The sequence below is a fragment of the Hemicordylus capensis genome, chromosome 2, assembly GCF_027244095.1.
Source record: "Hemicordylus capensis ecotype Gifberg chromosome 2, rHemCap1.1.pri, whole genome shotgun sequence".
Lineage (NCBI taxonomy): Eukaryota > Metazoa > Chordata > Lepidosauria > Squamata > Cordylidae > Hemicordylus > Hemicordylus capensis.
Genome location: NC_069658.1, coordinates 232912462 through 232932500, shown reverse-complemented (window position 1 = coordinate 232932500; position 20039 = coordinate 232912462). Strand labels below are relative to the sequence as shown.

The 20039-nt window shown below is 47.1% G+C and overlaps 2 protein-coding genes across 2 annotated transcripts in view; both read right to left on the bottom strand.

Moving 5' to 3' along the window:
• Positions 1 to 2160: 2160 nt before the first annotated feature.
• LOC128342018 (zinc finger protein 260-like) overlaps positions 2161 to 20039 on the bottom strand; it is a 40958-nt gene continuing 23079 nt past the window's right edge. Inside the window, exon 7 of the transcript XR_008314721.1 lies at positions 2161 to 4656. The gene's annotated coding sequence lies outside the window, so the exon portion shown is untranslated. The remainder of the gene's footprint in view (positions 4657 to 20039) is intronic.
• On the bottom strand, positions 2235 to 19987 carry LOC128342023 (zinc finger protein ZFP2-like). Its single transcript, XM_053288835.1, has 6 exons — positions 19212 to 19987; positions 15553 to 16116; positions 11482 to 11611; positions 11121 to 11203; positions 10803 to 10929; positions 2235 to 7094 (listed from the first exon to the last, which is right to left on the bottom strand). Exons 2-6 carry the CDS (start codon positions 15973 to 15975, stop codon positions 5686 to 5688), a joined length of 2172 nt encoding a protein of 723 aa, XP_053144810.1. The 5' UTR covers positions 15976 to 16116; positions 19212 to 19987; the 3' UTR covers positions 2235 to 5685.

The window sequence follows — 20039 nt, the reverse complement described above, 5'->3', positions numbered from 1 at the left end:
TTGCAGGCCTCCATTTCCTAACACCTCCCCTCCCTCCCCCGGATGCCAAGTGGCCAAAGCACACTGTCACTGGCCTCGGCCACCAGCCACTACCTGCTACTGCTTTCTCCTCTCCTGCTCCCTCTCCCCCGTGGTAGCATGATGCCTCTTTCCTGTGCTACTGGGAGGTGACTTGGGAGGGATCCAGAGGAAACTCACCAGACTCTTCCCGCCTAGCAACTGCTGGCTTCTCTCCCCCTCCCCGCTGCTGGACCCACATTTCCTCTGCCTCCCTTACTCAGCTGCTGAAAGGCATCAGAGGAAGAATGGAGTCGAATCTGAGACTTTGCCTGCCACGTTGCTGTTGGGAGAGTCTTGAGCCCTTTCCTCTGGGACACGCAGTGGCTGCCTGGCAATGAACATTAACTGCTAACTTGGCAAAGAGGCACCTTTTAATGTGGCTATTCTCTTTATTTAGCAGGGGGAGAGTAACTGGCCCTATTCTCCCACAGCACAGTACCTCCAGTGACTGTTGCTGGTGTCTATCTTATGTCTCTTTTTAGATTGTGAGCCCTTTGGGGACAGGGATCCATCTTATTTGTTTGTTATTTCTCTGTGTAAACCACCCTGAGCCATTTTTGGAAAGGTGGTATAGAAATCGAATGAATGAATGAACTGCATGGCCAGGAGAATTGAAGTGAGCAGGCAGGGAATGTAGCCACCAACCCTCCAGGGAAGGTTCTCCCTTTTACGACCCCCCAGGCCTTCATGCAATTCATCAGACCCCACCAGGCTCCATAAGAAATGACTGGATGGCAGGAATGAGGGGAAGGAAAGTGACCTTTCTCTAGTTCCTATCTCCTGACCCACATGAGTTTCTCCACAAAGACAAGTGGAGAGACAACTTTGGGCACCACCAAGCCAAGAATGATCTCCCTACCAGCCACATTGTGGAGGTTGCCAAGTCCATCTTTGGTTGAGGAATGGGGCCACAGCTCCATTACAAAGCACCTGCTTCCTGTGTAGAAGATGCCAATTTCATTTCCTGGCTACATTTCAAAGTAGGGCTGGGAAAGAGACAGATCTACCCTTGAAAGCATGCTGAGTCTCTGCCGGTCAACACAGACAGTCCTGAGCTCAATGGATCTACACTCTGACTTGTGTACGGCTGCTTCCCACATTCAGCACTGTGCAGGTTCTGCAAGAGGTTGAAAAGCATCTCCCGAGGTGGAATCTCTTTCCACAATTCAAGTGGGTTTTGTTTTTAACCTTTCTCTGCTGTGTGGATTCCTTGAACATCATTAAGGCTTTGCCCATCCTTGTGGCCCAAAGGCAGCAACCTGGGCAGCGCACAACTCAGGGGGAGCGCCTGGCTTGAAGATCACAGTCAGAGGCTAGAGGGAAGATCGTGGGCAGAAAGAACAGGGCCAAGTAGTGGAGCATAAATTGGGGAAGAGCAGGGGATTGCAACCAAAGGCTAGAGCTGGCTCAGAAGCAGTTCAAACTTCCCCAGTTGCACCAGTGAGTGCCTAACTCATAAAGAGGAGCTTCTATGGACAACCACCTCTTCCTGAAAAGAGTTGGATCCACACCAGGGCCTGCTACCCGCTACTCCAGAGTAGACCAGTGAGCCCCTGGCTATGCAGACAGACACTCCTTCACTGGTACTGGACCTCAGCCCTCATCTTCTGTTGCTGTTGCTCCTCCTGGGATCATGGTGGTGGGGAGGAGGAGATATCTCCTGTGGGAAGGGCAAGCTCTCGTTGTCACTCAAGAGCTGTGTTGATTGCAAGATCATGCCTGGTGCCAGAAGCTTGTGCAGACAGAGATGGGCTCCTCCTCCGTCCTGGAAGAGGTCTCCTCAATCTCTGGGTGTGGTTGGTTCTTGACCAGTGTTCCCTCTAATTTTTTTCATCAGTGAGCGGAAGAAGTTTTGTTCTGTTCAGCAATATCAAGGCTGTGTGCGCACATGTGCATTATTATGTGCCACTATGAATACCACACCCAAATCATAAATATGGAAGGAAAAAATGTAATTTATAATTCTATTCTATTTATAAAACTGGATTTTTACTTTTTTCAGCAATATCAAGGCTGTGTGCGCACATGTGCATTTTTATGTGCCACTATACATACCACACCCAAATCATAAATATGGAAGGAAAAAAATGTAATTTACAATTCTATTCTATTTATAAAATTGCATTTTTACTTTTTTCCGTTTCATATTTAAGTATAATAAAAACAAGGCAGAATCTGTAACAAGGCCTTTAAAAAAGGTTTGGCAGATAAGAATGTCCTACATTGAGATTGTATACACTTAGCTAAGAATGTCATGCATTTAGTTTAGCATCACAATGACCTGAACAATACCTAAACAAACAGTTGTTTAAAAGTGCAAACTACACTTCTGTTTAAAAACAGTAATACTGGCTGGAAAAAGACTGGATCATTCATGGGCAGCAGTGCGCTGACTGAGTTTACGATGGTGCTACACTTTGTGCTCCACACACTTGAGGTTAAAGCCCCACCCAGCATACTTCATTGCACAGAATCCTGGATGGGATCTGAAGGTTTCAGGAATCCCTGCAGTGAGGCAGGATCTCCTCATATCCACAAAATGGCTCAGATATTTCAGGTGATGGCTTGCGAATAGTAGAATTTTTGGTGAAAAGATTCATTATAGACAGGAGAGAGAGGGAAATGCAAAAGTGGAAAGAACACTGATCTGCAAACTCTTCTGCTGTACCTGTAAAGTAAAGTGTGCCGTCGAGTCAGTGTCGACTCCTGGTGGCCACAGAGCCCTGCGGTTGTCTTTGGTGGAATACAGGAAGGGTTTTCCATTGCCCGTGCAGTATGAGATGATGCTTTTCAGCATCTTCCTATATTGCTGCTGCCCAATATAGGTACCAGTGGGGATTCGAACCGGCAACCTCTTGCTCCCTACGGAAGTTTCTTCCCTGCTGCACCTTTAAGTGGCTCCGCTGTGCCTGTAACTACCTAAATACCCACGGGGGGAGGGGGATGCAATACACAGCCTGGCTATAGCGAAATACTTGCTTTTAGGTAATGGTGCATCTAAATTCATCAAAGGGAGATTTCACTGATATAGGAGGACTTCCTTTCACATCAAATGCCTCGAAGAGTCTTCCCTGAGTCAATAGGAGGAGAGCTTCTGTTGGTGACTCAAGTAGGTGAAGGGCTTCCTGTAAGAAAAGGAACTTACAGGAACTCACCCTGAATATACGAACTGGAAACTCCAATGGTAGTGGTACTGAAAGTTCTGTGCACACGTACTTTGGGAGTAAGCCCCCTTGAAGCTACTCTCAACCAGCCTTTAGTCTGTCATTTGGGATAACCGTTTCCAGAGAGAAAAAGAACATGGTCTGTACACACACTCCCTCTAGCTACACTCCTTTCCTTCCCCACCAAGTTGGAGACCAATGTTGCTCTTTAAATTCCCCCGTCCTCCCAGTGCTGACCTCCTTCAGGGAGCCTGGAGCAGCCAATCAGGAAGGCTCTACAGGCCGCAGCCTCTCAAGGACAGGGTTGGGGAGGGAGAGGGGTGTCCACAAGTCCTCCCTTCTTGCCTGCCCTGTCCCCAGCAGCCTTCCTTCCCAGCTCAGGCCTGTGGAGCGGAGCAAGGAGGAGGGAACTCTACAGAGCCCGTGCAATGCATGCTGGGACCCCCAGAGCCCATCTGCCCTTTTGCCTCCAGAGACTGGAGTGAGTGGCTGTTCGTGATCGCTGTGAAGGGAGGGGTTGAGCTCTGTGAGCACACACGCAGCCGCACAGCTTAGTGGGAAGTCAGGTCCTGACAGCTTTGCCCAGCGGGGATGTAACCTGCCTAGAGAGGAGGTGGCTGCTGGTTCAAATCCCGGCTGGTGTGTTTCCCAGAATATGGGAAACACCTATATTGGGTTTCCGAGAATATGGGAAACACCTATATTGGGCAGCAGTGATATAGGAAGATGCTGAAAGGAGCGGAGCAAGGAGGAGGGAACTCTACAGAGCCCGTGCAATGCATGCTGGGACCCCCGGAGCCCATCTGCCCATTTATTATTATTATTATTATTATTATTATTAATAATAATAATAATAATAATAATAACTTTTATACCATCCTTCCAAAAGGCTCAGGGCGGTTTACATTAAAACACCATTCAAATCAATTAATCATTAAAACAAAAATTATAAAACATAAAACAATAATTAACAATTAAAAACATCATAAAACAACAATTAAATATTGTTTAATATTAAATATTAAATATAAAAATATAAATATAATATTTAATATTTAAATATTGTTTAATGTTTAATATCACTCCAGAGAATGGAGTGAGTGGCTGTTCGTGATCGCTGTGAAGGGAGGGGTTGAGCTCTGTGAGCACACACGCAGTCGCACAGCTTAGTGGGAAGTCAGGTCCTGACACCTTTGGCCAGCGCGGAAGTGACCTGCCTAGAGAGGAGGTGGCTGCTGGTTCAAATCCCGGCTGGTGTGTTTCCCAGAATATGGGAAACACCTATATTGGGCAGCAGTGATATAGGAAGATGCTGAAAGGCATCCTCTCATACTGCTCGTGGGGAGGCAATGGTAAACCCCACCTGTATTCTACCAAGAAAACCACAGGGCTCTGTGGTCACCAGGAGTCAATACCGACTGGACGGCACAACCTTTCCTTTTCCTTCCTGAAGCTCTGTTTCTTGTACAAACATATGGTTTCTCTTCTGTAAGGATTCTTTTTTTTAAAGTGCAAAGTAAGTTTTCTCCACTAAAAAAAGCTCTTTCTCTGCTCTTAGCATTTAGATGGTTTCTCTCCTGTGTGGACTTTGTAATGGGAGGTAAGGCTTGAGTTGCCACTGAAGCTCTTTCCACACTCTGAGCATGTATATGTTTCCTCCCCTGTGTGGATTATGTCCCGGGAAGTAGGGATGTGCAGAGAACCAATTCGTGCACTCCTGGGAGGACAGGGGTGGGGTTGCATTAAATGACAGGGAAGGCGCTCTTTACCTGCTGGGGCTGCAAGCAGGAACTCTTTTCTGGAGACCGCCACTGGGGGGAAAGGCGAGGTCTGACAGGTAGGCACCCCCGCCCTCCAAAAAGGTTTGAACGCCAGTGGACGGAACTGGTTCAGCGTTCCAGGAAGGGAGCTGACAGGTAGCAGGGCGTGGGCTGACAGGTAGGCTCCAGGAAGGGAGTGCCGAACCGGTTCCATGCACATCCCTAATGGGAGGTAAGGTTTTAGTTGTAGCCGAAGCTGTTTCCACACTCTGAGCATGTACAGTGGTCCCTCTACTTACGAAATTAATCCGTTCCGAATGCACATTTGTAAGTCGAAAAATTCGTAAGTCGAAAAGCGGTTTCCCATAGGAATGCATTGGGAACGGATTAATGCGTTCCGGAGCCTAGAAAAAAGACCCAGACCCCCAGTAAGGCTTGCAAACTGCACAGGAACATTTCTTTTCAAGAATAAACAGGCAGTAAACAGGCAGGCAAGTCAAGGAAACCGCATGTAAAATTCGTAAGTCTAGGAAACCCCATCTAAAAATTTGTAAGTCGAAAAAAACGCATCTAAAACCGGATCTAAAACTGCCGTTTGTAACTCGAAAAATACTTATGTCGAGTAGTTTGTAAGTTGAGGGACCACTGTATATGGTTTCTACCCTGTGTTGATATTTTGATGGGCAGAAAGATAGTTCTTCCTACTGAAGCTCTTTCCGCACTCTTGAGGACGTGTACATATTCTCCCCTGTGTGGATTTTCCGATGGGTAGAAAGCCTCCCATTCCGACTGAAGCTCTTTCCACACTCTGAGCATGTATACGGTTTTTCTCCTGTGTGGATTCTTTGATGGACAGAAAGCTGCACTTTCTCATAGAAGCACTTTTCACACTCTGAGCAAGTATATGGCCTAACCCCTGAGTGGATTCTTTGATGGGCAGAAAGCTTGTCCTTCCGACTGAAGCTCCTACCACACTCTGAGCATGTATATGGTTTTTCCCCTGTGTGGTTTCGTTGATGGACATCAAGTTTGTATTTCTGCCTGAAGCTCTTTCCACACTCTGAGCATGTATATGGTTTCTCTCCTGTATGGATTCTTTGATGGAGAGTAAGGTTAAAGTTCCGATTGAAGTTCTTTCCACACGCTGAACATGTATACGGTTTCTCCCCTGTGTGGATTCTCTGGTGGACAGAAAACTGGCCCTTCTGTCTAAAGCTCTTTCCACACTCTGAGCATGTATAGGGTTTCTCTCCTGTCTGGCGACTTTGGTAGGAAGGAAGCTTATCTCCATCACTGAAGCTATTTCCGTACATGAAGCATGTATCTGGTTTCTCTCCTTTGCAGACACACTGGGGGCCAGCAAGGGCATTGTCATGACTGAAGTTCCTTCCACACTCCAAGCATGGTTTCTCTGCTGGGTGGGTTCTTTGATGGACGGAAAGTTTGTCCTTCTGCCTGAAACTCTTCCCACATTCTGAGCACATATACGGTTTCTCCCCTGTGTGGATTCTTTGATGGACAGAAAGCTGGCTCTTCCAACTGAAAGTCTTTCCACACTCTGAGCACGTATATAGTTTCTCCCCTGTGTGGATCCTTTGATGGGCAGAAAGTTTATCCTTCCGACAGTATGTCTTCCCACACACTGAGCATCTATAGGGTTTCTCTCCTGTGTGGCAACCTTGATGGGAAGGAAGCTTATCTCTGCCACTGAAGCTCTTTCCGTACTTGGAGCATGTATCTGGTTTCTCTCCTTTGCAGACACACTGGGGGCCAGCAAGGGCATTGTCGTGACTGAAGCACTTTCCACACTCCAAGCATGGTTTCTTTCCTGTGTGGGTTCTTTGGTGTTCATCAAAGTTCAACTGATCGCTGAAGCCATTCCCACACATTGTGCATTGATATGTTTTCACTCTTCTATGGGTGGTGTGATGTGCACTAAGGTGTGATTTATTATTTAAGGTGTTTCCACTTAGAGTCTTGTTACTAGTCTTATCTTGAACTGGAATTGCATAGAAGTCGGTCCACTCAGAAGCTGCCATCTTCTCCTCCTCTGTTTCTTTGGGTTTTCTTCTTGATGCTTCCCCCTTTTTTCTGTTCTTCCTCTGATTACCTGCAGGAATAAAAAGAGAATTTTGGTGAGGGAGGAAAAAAGCCTCCATCTAAGAAACAAGCCCAGAAAATGGCCGTGCAGTAAAAACCAAGGAAAAGATGTAGTGGAGGGTCAAATCCTGCCATGTGCTAAGCAGCCTCTGTTGATTAGTATTAAGTCCAGCTACATGCTCCAAAGGATGTAGAGACCAGAAAAAATCAGACAGAAAGATGTTCTAGCCGGTCAAAGAGATCAAATGGCCAAAAGAAATACAGCACACACCAGGTAAGAGATTCAGCAGATAAGTGCTTATATGTCAATGCCAGAAGCCTCCGAGCCAAGATGGGTGAGCTGGAATGCTTGGAAGTAGGAGTGTGCACGGAACCGGTCCGGGGCCATGTAAGAGGCTTCCGGATCGGTTTGGAATTCGGCTGCTCCGGTGGGGTGGGAGTGTGGCTTTAAGGGCGTGGGGGTAGTACTTACCCCTCCCACCGCTTTTCCCCCTCCAGCGCGTGACTTATTAGCAAAGTTTGGGGGGCGGCAGAGTTCCTCCCTGCTGCCCCTGCCCCCATCATTGTCTTGAAGGAGAAGCGCACACGCACGTCGCCGCACACGTCACACGCAACGTGTGAGGTATGTGGCTGCGGCGGGCGCATGCGTGGCGCCATCTTCTCCTTCAAGACAACGATGGGGGCAGGGGCGGCAGGGAGGAACTCTGCCTCCCCAAAAACCTTGCTAATAAGTCGAGCGCCGGAGGGGGAAAAGCGGTGGGAGGAGTAAGTACTACCACCTCGCCCTTAAAGCCACACTCCCCCCACGGACCATGCCTCCCACGGACCATGCCTCCGTGGTTCCATGCACACCCCTACTTGGAAGCTAATGAAAACATAGATATAGTGGGGATAACGGAAACAGGGTGGAACAGTGAGAACCAGTGGGCACGCTTATTCCTGGATATCAACTCTATAGAAAGGACAGGGAGGGGCACATTGGGGGTGGACTAGCACTGTATGTTAAAGAAGGGACAGAATCTAACAAGCCAGATAACTTAGGAAGAACTATTCCTCCACAGAAACTCTGTGCTACTAGGGATGTGCTATCGCCCTCTGGTTCAAAACGCTGATGATGACTGGGCGTTGCAGATGGAAATCAGGGAGGCATCAAAGAGAGGAGGAGCTTTAATAACGGGTGATGTCAATTACCCAGACACAGACTGGGTAACTTCACAGTCAGGTAATGACAAAGAGGCCAGATTTCTAGACACGCTGGATGACTGTGCCCTAGAAGAGTTGTTCATGGCAGAGTTGTTCATGTGGGGCCATGCTCCTCCGCCAAAGGCCTGACCCGCCAACCAGCAGGCAGCGCAGGGCAGGGCAGGAGCTTCCGTGGGGGCAGGAAGCCAGCTGCCAGCCCAAATGGCAGGACACATGCAGCCAGCAGAGCAACCTCCTGCCGCCATGGCTCGCGAGGAGGAGGACGCCGATGGCCGGGGAGTCAGCGTGGTGGTGTTTATCCTGGCCTCGCTTGGGTTAGTGAATCCTCTATCTAGACTCTGACTGACACTCAAGACTGTAGTGCTGACTGCTAATAAACTGCAGAGTACACTTAGACTATGGGACTCTACTGCATGGCATAGCATCCCCTGGCTCTCCCACCCCCTCTTACTCAATCAATCAATCATCTTTATTATGGTCAAAGACCAGCACAGGCTTTTGTCTAGGAACGGGGGAAGGGGCAGCAAGGAGATATACTGCCGCCCCAAATGATTTTCAACAAATGAGTGCCGGCGGGGGGAAAGCGGCGGGAGGGGTAAGTTCACCCTCCCCTGCCCTTAAAGAGCCATCCCACCGGCTGTGAACCACGAAGCGCCCGCCCCCGCCCCAGCGAACCGGTTCGCAGGGCTTTAGAATGGCCTGTGAACTGGTCCATGCACAACACTACCCAGAGCGATGCAGGGCCTGCCTTTTGGACCCTCGTCTCTTCCCAACTGTGAAGCGCAGCTGCACAGTGGAAAGATCGTTGCAAGCCATATCGGGCTCTGGGAGTACCCCTGCTGCCCCCGCCCCCCCACCAGGGGTGGAGAAGAAGGACTACTCCTGGCTCACCCCCCTGTTTCTTCTCTCTTAAATCCATGAGTCTGTTTCTCTGAGCCTCCTTTCTCTGGTTAGGCTGGAAGCTACTTCAACTAACCCTGCTAACTTGGCAAAGAGGCACCTTCCAATGTGGTGATTCTCTTTCATTTAGTAGGGGGAGAGTAACTGGTCCTATCCACCCACAGCACAGCATTCCTCCAGTGGCTGTTGCTGGTGTCTGTCTTATGTTTCTTTTTAGATTGTGAGTCCTTTGGGGACAGGGATCCATCTTATTTATTTATTATTTCTCTATGTAAACCGCCCTGAGCCATTTTGGAAGGGCGGTATAGAAATCAAATCAAATCAAATCAGTCGATAAACAAATAAATTCGGACACTAAGCTACATTTCCTCCAAGCAGTTATAGGGTTGATATTGTGAAGTGTTTTTTGGTAGTTATACTGCTTTAGTTGACTCTGTTACTCCCTTGTACTCCTTACCTTCAAATAAAACCTTCTCTGTTTTCGAACTTCAGCATTCTCTCTCTCAGTCCTTTTTCCTGCCACCAAAGCTTTGCAAAAACATTATTCTGACATAGAACTGCTCCACTCTGAGCTAATTTCCCCACACAAAGCCCAAACACAATTTTGGGGTGTTCACTAATCATCCCGGGGCAGTTCCATTAACACAGCATAGCATCTCTCCCAGTGGCCTGTAGGCTTCCAGTGGCATCTATTAGGCCACTGTGTGAAACAGGATGCTGGACTAGGTGGGCCTTGGGCCTGATCCAGCAGGGCTCTTCTTATGTTCTTATGGCTATTGCTGGTGCCTCCCTTGTATCTGATTTTAGACTGCGGGTCCTTCTGTTATGGGAACCATTGCCCCCCTTTGCTATGTAAACTGCTCTATGAACTTTATCTAAAAACAATTGTTAAAACACCTTAACAACCGCAGAGAGTCTTATTAAAATTATTTGTCATTGATACGGTGCAGAAAATGAGGCACACTACAAAATCTGGAGAGTGACAGGGGCCCCTTTAAACCACTAGGTGCAAAGTCTGAAATCACCTAGCTGCACCCCTGGCGACCCGGATCTGGGCCTTTTCTGTAGCTGCTCCTGGCCTATGGAAAGCACTCCCGGCAGATATCCACAATATTAGGCTCCCTGTTGACCTTTAAGAAAGCCCTAAAAACATACTTGTTTGGCCTGGCCTTCCAAGATCTTTAAATGGTTTCTTAAAGTGTTTTAATTAGTTTTAAATGGTTTTTGAATAGTTTTTGAATTTTTTAAATATTGTTTTTAGCACTGTGTCTTAAATGATGTGTCTTTTCATGTCTTTTTAAATTTGTTGTACACTACTGCCCAGAGCCTTTGGATGGGGTGGTTTATAAATGTAAATAAATAAATAAATAAATATGTGGCACCCCACCGTAGTTTCCTGCTGGCTCTGCCCCTGCGTATGTTCACAGAACACGGTGGACATTAATAGTTACTCATTCCCAGAGACCTCCCGCGGGTGGAGAGATCTGCACCCCTAGAAAGATAATAGTTTCAGAGCTGTCAAAATACCATCCCTTCAGTGCACTGATTCACACCAACAGCAGCAGCAATTCCTGTCTTTTGTATCTATCAATCGAGGACAAGGATGGAGCCTTACCCAGCCAGGCCAGATGCCCGGAATTCTCCTCCATGACTTCCCTGTGCAGAGCCCTTTGGCCTGGATGCAGCAGAGCCCACTCCTCCTCGGAGAAACACACAGCCACCTCCTCAAAGCTCACCAGTCCCTGAAAGAAGAAGAAGTAATGAGTTTCTCCTTACAGATAAAGTAATGAGGTGGCTGGAGGTTCTCTTGCAAGACCCAAAGCTTTGTCAGAGTAGTTAGTGGGCAACCACAATAGAAGCCAAAGGAAAGAGACAGTTTCTCAGACCAACTCTGGCGACCCTCCGACCATTTCTCCAGTGATTCTCCTCCTACCTGATCTGGTGACGGTCCAGCAACAGCTTCTGCTCCGTCATAAAAAGAAGGCCTAGAATGAAGCCTATTGGTCATTTCACCACCTGTGATGGAGACAGAGGAGGGGTGGGGAAGAGGCTTGATCTTTCATAAGCATTTTGTATTTCAGTCCCTGAATGAAGACAGTTCAAAATGTTGGGCACAATCCAAAGCTCTGGTTCAAATGGATAAAGTCTGTTTGAAGGAAACTCTTTTGTAACATGTGGGGCTAGAGAGAATCAGCTCCCCCACATGGGGTTCAAGGGGAACATGAGTGCAGCCATGGATTTCAGGCACACTCAAGAAAGAGAGGCCAAACTGAACAAGGTCCTCTCCTCCTTACCCATCAAAGTGGCAGCTCCATCTCCCTCCGGCATAATCCTCCTGAAAATCATACTCTGTCTGGTGGTGTCAGATGGAGCCTCTTCTGCCCCAGGGAAACCAGACACCGCTTTGGCAAACATCTCTTGCATCTGAAAACAGTAGAGGGCATCCCAGATAGGAAAGAGGAGGAATTAGGAAAGCAACTTATTTATTGACTCTGTGCTTGCAATCCCCCACCTTCAGCAGAAGCACTCCCAGGGCAACAATAACAAAAACACAGCACAAAACACAAAGATCAAAACAGTCACCTCAGGAAGCTGACTAAAAGCAACTTGGATGATGTTTTAAAATGGCCTGGGGAGATCAAAAGGGTTTTTGCTAGGTAGTGTATAGAGCCATGAGGCAAGAGCCCTATTGAGACACTGGGCAGGTTCTAACGATCTGTGTAAAGGTAAAGTGTGCTGTCGAGTCAATGTCGACTCCTGGCAACCATAGAGCCATGTGGTGGTTTTTGGTAGAATACAGGAGGGGTTTACCATTGCCTCCTCCTGTGCAATATGAGATGATGCCTTTCAGCATCTTCCTATATTGCTGATGCCCAATATCGGTGTTTCCCATAGTCTGGGAAACATACCAGCAGGGATTCGAGTTGGCAATCTGGCTTGCTAATCAAGTCATTTCCCTGCTGTGCCACTAGGTGGCTACACAATCTGTGTAATGGTAGTTTAAAGGGAATCTCAGATTCCTAAGATCTGCATACTTCTGTGGAACATGATGCAAGATTGTGGAAATTACCAGGAATCTCCAGTTCATGCCACAGGAAACTATGATGTAGCTAAGATTATCAAACTAATTTTTAATCTGGATTGAATCAGATTCTCCTGCTGTAAGAGGCACTTTTCTCTTTATTTAGCAGGGGGAGAGCAACTGGCCCTATCCATCCCCAGCACAACATCCCTTCAGTAACTGTTCCTGGAGTCTATCTTATGTTTCTTTTTAAGATTGTGAGCCCTTTGAGTTCAGGGAGCCTTCATATTTATTTATTTTTATTAGCTTACTTTCCAGTAGGCTTATGAAATCACCTGGCATTTCGTGTGTGTGTGTGTCCCACCCCTCAACTTTGCAACGCCTAGACCAATATGTACCAAATTGGGTACAATTGTAGGGACACATAATGACGCCTCAATGGCGTAGTTTGTGATGATGTCATCCACCCCAATTCAAGATGGCGGACATGTAAATATTTGAGCTGCAAGTGGGCTAATTTATGAATCGCCTAGCCGATTTGAACCAAATTTGCTGTAGGGACACATAGGAATGCCCCAATGGCGTAGTTTGTGATGATGTAATCCACCCCAATTCAAGATGGCGGACACGTGAACGTTTGAGGTGCAAGTAGGCTAACTTGTGGAGCTTCTAACCAATTTGAACCAAATTAGGTACAGCTGTAGTGAGTGACACACATGGACACTTCAATGGCATAGTTTGTGTTGATGTCATCCACCCCAATTCAAGATGGCAGATGCATAAACTTTTGAGGCGCAAGGGGGTTAACGTGAACCGACTAACCGATTTGAACCAAATTTGCTACAGCTGTAAAGGCACATAGGGACACCTCAATGGTGTAGTTTGTGTTGATGTCATCCTCCCCGATCCAAGATCGTGGACACATGAATATTTGAGGCGCAAGAGATCTAACTTGTGGACCTCGATTTGAACCAAACTTAGTCCACTTGTAAGGATAGTGAAACGAAAGTAGTTAGATTAGTTCTTACTAGAACAACTTGTTTCTCTTTGTAAACCGCTTTGGGAACTTTTGTTGAAAAGCGGTATAGAAATATTAAAGACGTACAAAATGAATGATTGTACGTGGGTTATATATGTACCTGGCATATATCTATTTTGCTTTATGCAGATGATGCAGTTATCTATCGAGAACTCCTATTGACCTCAGAAAGATGCTGAGTGCATTAAATCTGTACTGTAAGAAGGAAGGTTTGGAGATCAATTTTCAGAAAACCAAAATAATGGCTTTTGCAAGGAGACCTAAGATTTGCACTTGGAGGATTGAGGGACAACTTATTGAGCAGGTATTATTTTTTAAGTACCTAGGGGTAGTTTTCCATGCTGGGGGCACCAGGAAGGCCCACGCAAATTATGTAGTCTCCAATGCTCAGAAAAGCTCACTCACCATTTTATAGTACTTGCGATCAAAAGGTGCCTATTACTTACCAGTGACTTATATTATTTAAAGCCAAGTCATTGTCCCAACTACTTTATGGAACGCAGTTGGGCTCTTCCTCAAATATAGTAACTTTGGAATGTCTGCAGTCAAAATTCCTGAGAACTGCTCTTAATACCCCAAGATCTGTTTCGAATGCTACCATCCGTTTGGAGACTGGCTTTATTAGGGTGGAGGCCAATGTTTGGATTGCTATACTTTGCTACTGGCTTAAACTAATCTATCACCCAGTTGGCCTGGCTCCCCTAATTTTTCAGGATGATTTCGGCTCCAGGTGGATCCAGTCTATTGAGGCTAAAATAGCTATTCTGGGCCTCTCTGTTACAATCTTGTCCAAATTGGGTTTTGATCAGGCAAGGCTGCTGGTTAAACAACAAGTTTTTGATTCTGAACGGCAAAATGACCTTAGGAAGGTCTCTAAATTTTATATCTCGGAGGAAAGAAGATACCTAGTTTCCGCAATGAATTATTTTACTTGGCTGGAATTTCTGAGGTATAGGAAAGCTTTTACCATGGTTCGTTGCCACTGCTTACCCTCGGCGGTCCTAGAAGGGCGCTACAGAGGGGTTCCACTTGCTGATAGACTTTGCCCTTGTGGGCTGGATCAGGTTGAAACTATCAAACGTGTTTTATTATTCTGCCTCTTCTATAAGGATATTCGTGAATCTTTCATCATACCTTTGCTATGTAAATTCCCTGGTCGACAGGAGCAATTTTATTGTTCCTTGTTGCTTTCGGACTCAGAGTTTGTAATTACATCCAATGTTGCTAAATTCTGTGCTGCTGCCATAAATATATGTCACCGGATGGTTAATAAGGAAATTTTATTGTTTTAATTTTTATTATTACTATGTTTCCAATATTGTAATTTTTTAAAATTAATTTTAATTTTAACTGTTCCAATCATATATACTCTATTTACTGCTGTATAACTGTAATCTTTTACTTTTGTTTTGGCTTGTGGCCGTAACATTAAAGATTCTGATACAAGTACAAAATGAATGATTGTACCTGGGTTTATTTTAAAAGTGAAACTGGGCACAGCCCTCTGAAATGTGGGATACAAATAAGGAAGTGTACTGCTGAACATGTATTCAATATAATATGTGAAATAAACTGTACCTGGGTACAGCTCTATACCTGTGAACAAGGTACACAGATCATACAAATGTTGAACACAATGTGTGAAGAGGGCTAAGGTGTTGGGTGAACCTTCCTGGGGAAAATATTCTGTAGTTGGAGTCCCACAGATACAACAGCCATTTGAGGACAGCAGAGGTGACCGTGAAGTTCCTGGGCAAGTAGAGCCGGAGATACGTCCCTCTCAGCCACAGAAAGTTAATGATAAGAGCAGTTTGACAACGGAAGCAGCAGGCCAAGGGGGACAGTGGGCTCTCCCTTGCTGGAGGTCTTCAAGCAGAGGCTGGTCTGTGGGAGATGCTTCGCTCTGGATTTTCTATACTGAGGGGGGCAGGGAGTAGATGGGGGCTGGACAAGACGCCTCTGACTCTATGATTCTTGCTCCTGTATGTTCCCACACTCTCTGCGACTACCATAGCCAGCACAAGGGTTTTGGTGTTGGCAAACATGGAATCTCTGCTGCTTGGAGAAACATGCATCTGGTTCTACCTGCATCAAGATCCTCACCGTCCCTGGAACTTCAAAGCTGCCTATAAGTGTCTTATGATCCCACAACGAGGGTTCACCCCACATATTCAGAACCGCGGCCTAGCTGGGTTCGGAGCTCCCTCCTATGGATGAGTTCCCCCAAAATTTGAGCAGGGATTTTTATGATTCTGTCCTACATGATGTCCACCCCTTGAAATGACAAGGATAAAATGCTCTCACCTGCTGCTCTTCCTGCTTCTTCTCCTCTGCCTGGCTCAGGAGGAAACCTTCTGCTAAGGCCACCGCCTGGGAACTGGTCTCTGCTCCACATTCTCTGACCCAGCTCCCCAGCTCTGGGGGCAGGACAGTCAGGAACTGCTCCAGGATCACCAGGTCCAGCATCTGAGCTTTCGTGTGTCTCTCTGGCTTCAGCCACTGACAGCAAAGGTTGTAGAGTTGGCTGCAAACCTCTCGCGGAGCCTCAGCCTTCTGGTACAGGAACTCCCTGAATTTCCAGCACTGGAAATCTGCGTTGGTGGTGGCGTCTCCCAGGATCCTCTGCATGGTTATTTCCTGATTCTTGTCTCTCCCAGCCTGGATGGCTCGAGGATCTTTTTCTGTTCCCTTCCACAATTCACTATTTGCTGGGGTTTGCAAATCCATGTTCTCTTGGAGCTCAGTTCAAGTTCTTAACATGGCCCAAATTTCTCCTTCTTCTGATACTACATTAATTCCCAGGGCAAGAAGAGTCACTGCTTAGTCTCACAGGACAATGAGTCTTTGTTAAGGTAGATGTTGTAGTTTCTACACCAGAAAAAAATAAATATGCAGAACTCTGCTTCTCCCTGAGGGAAGCTAAACCTCAAGAATCACAAGAGCCACAGAACACCACAAGTATACTCAGGAACATTTTCTCCTTCCTTTCATCTTTTATAAATATCAAGCTGGAGGAAGCATTCCACATTTCTGGCTTTTAATAGCAGCCTCATGTGAAGAGTGAGACATATCACATTGTCATTATAACCAAAAATTGCGGCCATGGCAACTATGGCTTATAGTTGGAATATGGCTCAAGGAATTGATTGTGAAATAGGCGGCATATGAGAGCTGGGTTTGAGAATGATCTTTGTCAGGATTTCTTAACCTTGGGCCCCCAGATGTTGTTGGACTATAACTCCCAGAAACCCCAGACATGGCCTTTGTGGGGGCACAAGGTTAAGGAACCCTGATCTATGTCAACTCCCCCCCCCTTTTAAACATTTTATATCCCACTCTTCCTCTAAGGAGCCCAGAGCAGTGTACTACATACTTAAGTTTATCCTCACAACAACCCTGTGAAGTAGATTAGGCTGAGAGAGAAGTGACTGGCCCAGAGTCACTCAGCAAGTATCATGGCTGAATGGGGATTTGAACTTGGGTCTCTCTGGTCCTCGACCAGCGCTCTAACCACTACACCACGCAAGGATAAGAAATGGCTTATGAATAAAAGTTTGAGGAGTGACTGCAGCAGTTTGTTTTTGTCCCCTTTGCTGGGGTGAATTTTATTTGGCAATTTCTTCCTTTGTATTTTGACTTTTGGGAAATTTGGGGAAACAATTAAGCAAGGGAACCAATAAGAAAAGATATTTGTAAGAGAAGAATAAGAGAAGGGATTTAATCAGCCCTTGTGTAAAATTTAAAAATAAATCAGTGGACCCATCTCCTTCAGATAGCACACACTTAATGCCATCTCTGGGGAATGCATATTTCCTGAGTGGCCCCAGGCAGGATACAGTTGTCTGTTCATATGGAGTCTATGCAAATGGAGTCTATGCATCTGAAGCAACCAATCCACATACCATCCACACAGAATGGTGCAAGCGACTTTGAAGGCTATAGGCCAACTCCAGAGGACTATCCACATCCAGAGGGCTATAGGACACCTCCAGCCTCAAAGGCAGGATGCCTCTGAGTACCACCAGTTGCAGGGGAGTAACAGCAGGAGAGAGGGCAGGCCCTCAACTCTTGCCTGTAGGCTTTCAGTGGCATCTGGTGGGCCACTGAGAGAAACAGGATGCTGGACTAGATGGACCTTGGGACTGATCCAGCAGGGCTGTTCTTATGTTTTTAAGGTCATCTAGTCCAGCCCCCTGCTGAGTGCAGGAGAGCCACTGTGAACAGACAAGTCGGGGACTTAGGTCCACATCTGAGACGAAGTCTGCCACTGGCAACCACCCAGCTCCAAGGCAGTGGCAACACTGGAACTAACTATAGCATAGGATACCATCCAAATATCCATCTAGCCTGAATAACTCATCTTTTAAGGGCATGCCCCTCAATAGCTCCCATTTTCCAGCAGTCTGGAGCCTGAGTGAACACAATCTGTAAGGGTTTTTTTGTTAGTGGAAGCCAGAGGAAGTGTTCTGTATAATCCAAAGGTTCACACAGTTTTCTATTTGATTCATACAGCTGACTGACACAAAGACAGAGCATTCCCAGCTTGTTTCCCATCACTGCAGATCACCAATTTGTTTGAGCCAATGCAGAGCCTTTTAATGGAATCCCATTTTCCCCCTTGACTTGCTGGGATGCAGGTTTCTCTCTCCTTTTTTCTCTGCCTATGGACTTGGAATGGGGCCTTATACAGAGTTTGATTATTAGTCACTTAGTCTGAGGCTATGAATTCCTGTTGATGGCCAGGGACTCAGGAAGCATTTTTTTCTGTGTCTCAAGTTTTCAGGAAGGGGGAGCAGACTGTATGCCTATTTTCTTTTGTTCTCTCCTCCATTTTTAGAGACAGATCTCTCAAAAGATGGTTACGACCTCAGACAGAGATGTGTTTTCTACTCTGAGCCTGCTTTTGTGTCTGTGCATGACACTTACTCTCCCTCCAGTCTGCAAACTATCTAACCCTGGCTGAACTCAGAACAGCCACATGTTTAATTAGCTGACCGACTCTGCACAACTGCCTGGGAGTAAATTCTAGTGAATTTAATGGGACTCCCTTATGAGCAAACACACTCCGAAATGGGCAGCTGAAACTCCATGGCTGCTGCCAATCAGAATAGACACAGTACAGAGATAGATGGTCTGATTTAGTATACTTATTTTCAGGCATATTAGTGGGGTGTGTGGAGGGTGTGGGGTATATTTCCAGAAATAGCTTTGCCCAGAAGCCCTGCCCATGGGATCTTCAATGTACAACCTGTGCAAAGAGGTACAAATTTGCACACAAGTACAGTTACTCCCATATTTTGTTGAATGCACACATAGCAATGTCATTCTTACCTGTGACCTGCATTCTTAGGGGACTGTGCCAGCCAGGTGCATGTTTAAAATGAATTCAGGTACAGTCATTCACACAAAAACATGTACATGTGTACAGACACTGACACAAAGTAATATCTGAATTGGGCCAAAGTGATCCACCCTACTGTGCACAGACGTGCTAGTCTTTCTGCAACCAGGTAGGCTAACCACTCAGCCCAGAGCAGAGCCCAAACCTAGCCTTCCAGATAGCCTAGCTTTCTCCTCCATGCAGGGAATGTTCCTTGGCACCCCTATGCACTGCCAAGAGGGTCCCCTATGCACTATAGAGGGTCTCTCTGCCAAAGAATGCAAATATACCATTCCCTTGCTGAAGCATGATAGGGAGGGAAAGTGGGAGAAGAGCAGAGCAGCAGGAAGCTTGCTCTGGGTCTGGGAGATTCCCCAGAAATTAAGATGCCCACGAGTCCTCAGATCAGCAAGAAAAATCCTTCCGTCAGGAAATGCTCCACTGATACTTCCCTGCTTTGGTTCTGCAAGACGAGGCAGGTAAAAAGAGAGGTCCCCTTGGAGGGGGCTCGAACTGAGAGACGAGAAGGGTCGCTTCTTCCTACTACCCCATCCGCCTCCTCCTCCCATGATTCCTTCCTCACCTGCAGCCGCAGCACAGCAGCTCCCTCCCAGGGTCCTCAAAGTGCGGCTGGGGTGCAGCAGCAGAGGGACTCCCAGGGACCTGAAAGAAGGAAGGAAGGAAGGCAAGGCAAGACTGGAAAGGGCTTGGAAGGACGGGGGAGCGGGAGGGGGCGGAGGTGGAGGGAAAAGAGCCCCCAGCAGGAGAGAGCCTGCTTCCGGTCTCTTTAGCAAATGCCTCCCTCTGCTGTTCTTCTCTCCGGACTGGCGAAGATGACGAGGAGGAAGGAGAGATTTCCCCCTTTGCTGCTGCTTCCTGGGCAGAGACACTCCAAGGGTTAAAGGGAAGGAGTACAGATTCCTAGAGAGGGGCCTAAAAGGTGGCGGGGAAGATTCGGCTCTTCTGCCTTCCTGCTTGGAAAGAGCCTTTCCGGGTAGACGCAAAGTGCGTTGGGTGGAAGATGCAAGTCAGGAAAGGCGGGGAAAGCGATGGCCAGGCAGGGCAGGAGGCAGCGAAGGCTGATGGCGGGAGGTGGGGGCAGCTGGGGAATGGGCTGGGGCTCTGGGGTCCCAGCCAGGAGAGCCTTCCCAGCAGCACCCGACCCACATCGGGCAGCGTCTGTCTTCTTCTTTCCTGCAAAACCGGCGGCAGCCTGTTCCTCCAGTCCAGGCTGATTTCTGGAGGATGCATCGAAACGGGGTTCCATTTGGGAGAAAGAAAGAAAGAAAGAAAGAAAGAAAGAAAGATGGTCTGGCTGCGGGCTCCTTCGAGGGGAGGAAGAGGCTGGCGTAATAGGCACAGCTCTTGTGCGAAGACTCGGGGGCAGAGTGTTGCCCGGGGAGGGGCGTGT

Excerpts from the sequence above, each read along its gene's own strand:
- LOC128342023 (XM_053288835.1), bottom strand. The coding sequence starts at position 15,975 with ATGGATTTGCAAACCCCAGCAAATAGTGAATTGTGGAAGGGAACAGAA. Across the intron at positions 11,204-11,481 it reads TGGAGCTGCCACTTTGATGG|GTGGTGAAATGACCAATAGG; the intron begins GTAAGGAGGAGA and ends TCTCCATCACAG. Across the intron at positions 10,930-11,120 it reads CTGGACCGTCACCAGATCAG|GGACTGGTGAGCTTTGAGGA; the intron begins GTAGGAGGAGAA and ends TTCTTCTTTCAG.